General features: G+C 40.1%; 1 protein-coding gene across 1 annotated transcript; it reads left to right on the top strand.

The window, feature by feature from the left end:
* Positions 1-1391: 1391 nt before the first annotated feature.
* LOC131619047 (uncharacterized) lies at positions 1392-2873 on the top strand. Its single transcript, XM_058890190.1, has 3 exons — positions 1392-1668; positions 1759-1952; positions 2046-2873. Exons 1-3 carry the CDS (start codon positions 1392-1394, stop codon positions 2871-2873), a joined length of 1299 nt encoding a protein of 432 aa, XP_058746173.1.
* Positions 2874-3313: the final 440 nt, after the last annotated feature.

Raw genomic sequence — 3313 nt, forward strand, 5'->3', positions numbered from 1 at the left:
CAAGAACAAGAGGTAGATCTAGATTTGAATTCACATGATAATCAACAATTAAGCACTTAATTCAAGGTTCAAGGCTTACCGAATGAAGATTCAAACCGAAGTGCGAACACGAACACGATACGAACGCGAACACGACTCGAATCTCGAAAGCGAAATCCGGATTGGGATAGAGAGGGAGGCGCGCAAGCTTAGTGAGGGAGAGGGAGAGAAATTAGAACTTCGATCCTTAACTCGTCAATCCATGTTCTTGATCTTGATGAAATTTGATGAATATTGATGAAAGTTTTATGTAATTTGCGGTTTTGATTCAAGAGAATTGAGAGAGAATTGGGAGAAAGTGTTTGTGAAGAATTGGTGAATTGAAATTGTGAGAGTCCTCCCCCTTGATTTGTGAAGAGCAAAATGTTTATATATTGTCAACGCGAAATGTCCAAATTGCCCTCGGTGCGTCTTATTTTGGCTCGTTTTTAAGGAAACTCGGTTCGGCTCTAAATTTCGGAACTAAACCGATGCCATTGCGAAGATGACCAAATTTGTGATCCGTTGCCGCGAGAATCACCTCAATCCGATAAGCGATGAAGAAAATATGCGCGTTTGAATGGCGAGAAACGCCGATTCATCTGGTGCGACTGTGCAGAATTTTGTGAGTACCGCTCAAAGAACTCGATAAAACTCCATCTTCGGCTCAGAATCTGAACAGGCATGTGTGACGAAGAATCGAAGCTAACGAAATTTCCGAGAGAATGCCGCCGGAATGGACTTCATACGATAAAAATCGAAGAAGTTATGAATTTTCGGACTCGGCGCGACATACCCGAAAACACACTTTTTACCGAAACGACACGACGATCTTTAAAATGCTGGGAGCTTTCCGTGCATATTTGGCCTTCGGTCCGAACATATGAAATCTTGGTAATGATGTCACGGAGCTCCAGTTAAATTTTCAAGCGAATCCGGCGAGCGGATTAGGAGATATGAATTTTCCGAGGCGCAAAACCCTACATTCAGCACTATTTTTCACTACGAAATCTCAAGTAATTTGCCAATTTGAAGACCTTCTTCAAAGAATTAGCTTCCGATCCGAACACGAAAGTTGTAGATATCGTCGAAACAGTCAAGATAACGCGGGAACTAAGCTCATATCACCTTCCAAATATGACTTGCGAATTTTTCTCGTATTTCCACTGTTTAAACCATTTTTCACGCTTTTCTTCTTAAACCCATGAAAACTCTTTATTATTTTTCTTCAATTTTGAAATGACGAAATAAACGTCATTATTAACTTATAGCTCCAATAAAGAGGGCAAATTTTGGGGTGCAACACTTGGGAGAAGTTAGCTTGCCCTAAGAAAGATGGAGGTCTTGGATTCAGAGATTTTAGAGCTTTCAACATGGCTATGGTTGCAAAACAAGGTTGGTTCCTCATGAATAACCCACAATCTTTGGTCTCCAGATTCTTTAAAGCAAGGTACTTTCCTAATACATCCTTCTTTGATGCTAATCTTGGTTATAATCCTAGCTTTGTTTGGAGGAGTATTTGGAAAGTTAGAGAGGTGCTAACTATTGGCTGTAGGTGGAGTATCGGTGATGGAAGCAGAATAAAAGTAATGAATGAACCTTGGATTCGGGGGAAAGCCGAAGGTTGTGTGAGGGGGCCGCAAACTCAAGGTATCTATAATATGGTAGTTAAAGATTTGATCTTACCTAATGTTAAACAGTGGAATATGCGGGTCATTCGAGACTTATTTGATTGTGTAGGAACGGAAGAGATCATTTATGTTCCCTTAATGGAGGAGGTTACCGAAGATAGACTGATTTGGAAGGAAGAGAAAGATGGTCATTATAGTGTTCGGTCCGGGTATAGAGTGTGGAAGAGTAGACAAAAATTCTATAATCCGGAAAATAATGAGGAGAATTGGAAAGGTTTGTGGTCTATTCTTGCTCCTCCCCGAGTAAAACATCTTTTGTGGCGGGTTTGTAAAGGGTGTTTGCCATCCCGAGTTCGAGTTAAGCAACACCATGTCTCGTGACCTCTTACATGTCAGTTTTGTGAAGAGTTAGTGGAGGATGATTGGCATATTTTCTTCGGATGTCCGGAAACTAATCCGTGTTGGAGGACAACAGGTTTACACGACACTGTTACACATTATACTACCCATTTTAATGATATTAAATCTCTTATTTTGGAAGTGTGTAGTCAGGAGGATAGGAAGGTGGTTGGGCGATTCGCGACCATGATTGATATGTTATGGCAGAATAGAAATAATTTTATTTGGAATAATGAGAAAGAGGAAGCATTAAGACTTGGTTGGATAGCTTCCCATAGGTGGCATGAATGGTTGCTAGCACAACAGAATCAGGATAGTGAGGTTATTCCCCCAAATAGTCAACAGTGGACTCCCCCGCCTGTGGGATGGTTAAAATGTAATGTTGATGCGGGTTTTAATCGCAATAAAGGAACTTCTAATAGAGGTTGGTGTATCCGGGACAATATGGGTCACTTTGTTAAAGCGGGTGTTGCTTGGGATGTGGGTACTTTATCCGCTTTGGAAGCAGAGGCGTTGGCTTTGAAAGAAGCTATCCAAAGGACGGTAGATCTTCATCTTGATCATGTAGTGTTTGCGAGTGATTCTCAACAGGTGGTGCAAGCCATCCAATCCAATGCTACCGGAAGCTCCGAGTTTAATTTTATTATTCAGTCTATTAAGTTATTGTTACTAGATTCTCCAAACTTTAAGGTAGAGTTTGTCAAACGTCAAGCGAATATGGTTGCCCATTGTCTAACAAAGGCGGCCAATTCTTGGTCTCGACGTAGTTATGTTAACGTTATACCTCCTTGTATTGAGACTATTTTATTAAATGAAAGAAGTTAGTTTTGCTTTGGTAAAAAAAAAGAGGAATAATAAATTATCTTTAAATTCGTAAAAACTATAATTGAGATTAGTAATTTTTTCTATTAACGACTACTTCCAAACTAATATTTTTATACTCCACACCCTATTATCAATATTCCAACCATCATTTCAAAAGCAAAAATTCTTCCGTAATAACAAAATAGACCACAAAGTTGCAAGTCAAACACCTCCCAATTTGTCCTCCCTAATCTTCTTTCCTTTACAAAACAAATATCAATCTATAAAATTTGATAAGCATTCATTCGCTATTTTTACCGGTTTACCATTCCAAAAAGCTATTTTTTTTGGCTTTATACCACCGGTTTAGTCCGATTCGGGGGCGAGTTCTGGCATCAAGTGGTTCCATCTAGGGGTGGCAAAACGGGTCAGGCCCGCCGGGTCGGCTCGTTTGACCCGCC

The sequence above is a fragment of the Vicia villosa genome, linkage group LG7 (genome assembly GCF_029867415.1).
Source record: "Vicia villosa cultivar HV-30 ecotype Madison, WI linkage group LG7, Vvil1.0, whole genome shotgun sequence".
In the NCBI taxonomy this organism is placed as follows: domain Eukaryota; kingdom Viridiplantae; phylum Streptophyta; class Magnoliopsida; order Fabales; family Fabaceae; genus Vicia; species Vicia villosa.

Excerpts from the sequence above, each read along its gene's own strand:
- LOC131619047 (XM_058890190.1), top strand. The coding sequence starts at position 1,392 with ATGGCTATGGTTGCAAAACAAGGTTGGTTCCTCATGAATAACCCACAA. Across the intron at positions 1,669-1,758 it reads GAGGGGGCCGCAAACTCAAG|GAACGGAAGAGATCATTTAT; the intron begins GTATCTATAATA and ends TTGATTGTGTAG. Across the intron at positions 1,953-2,045 it reads CTATTCTTGCTCCTCCCCGA|TTTTGTGAAGAGTTAGTGGA; the intron begins GTAAAACATCTT and ends CTTACATGTCAG.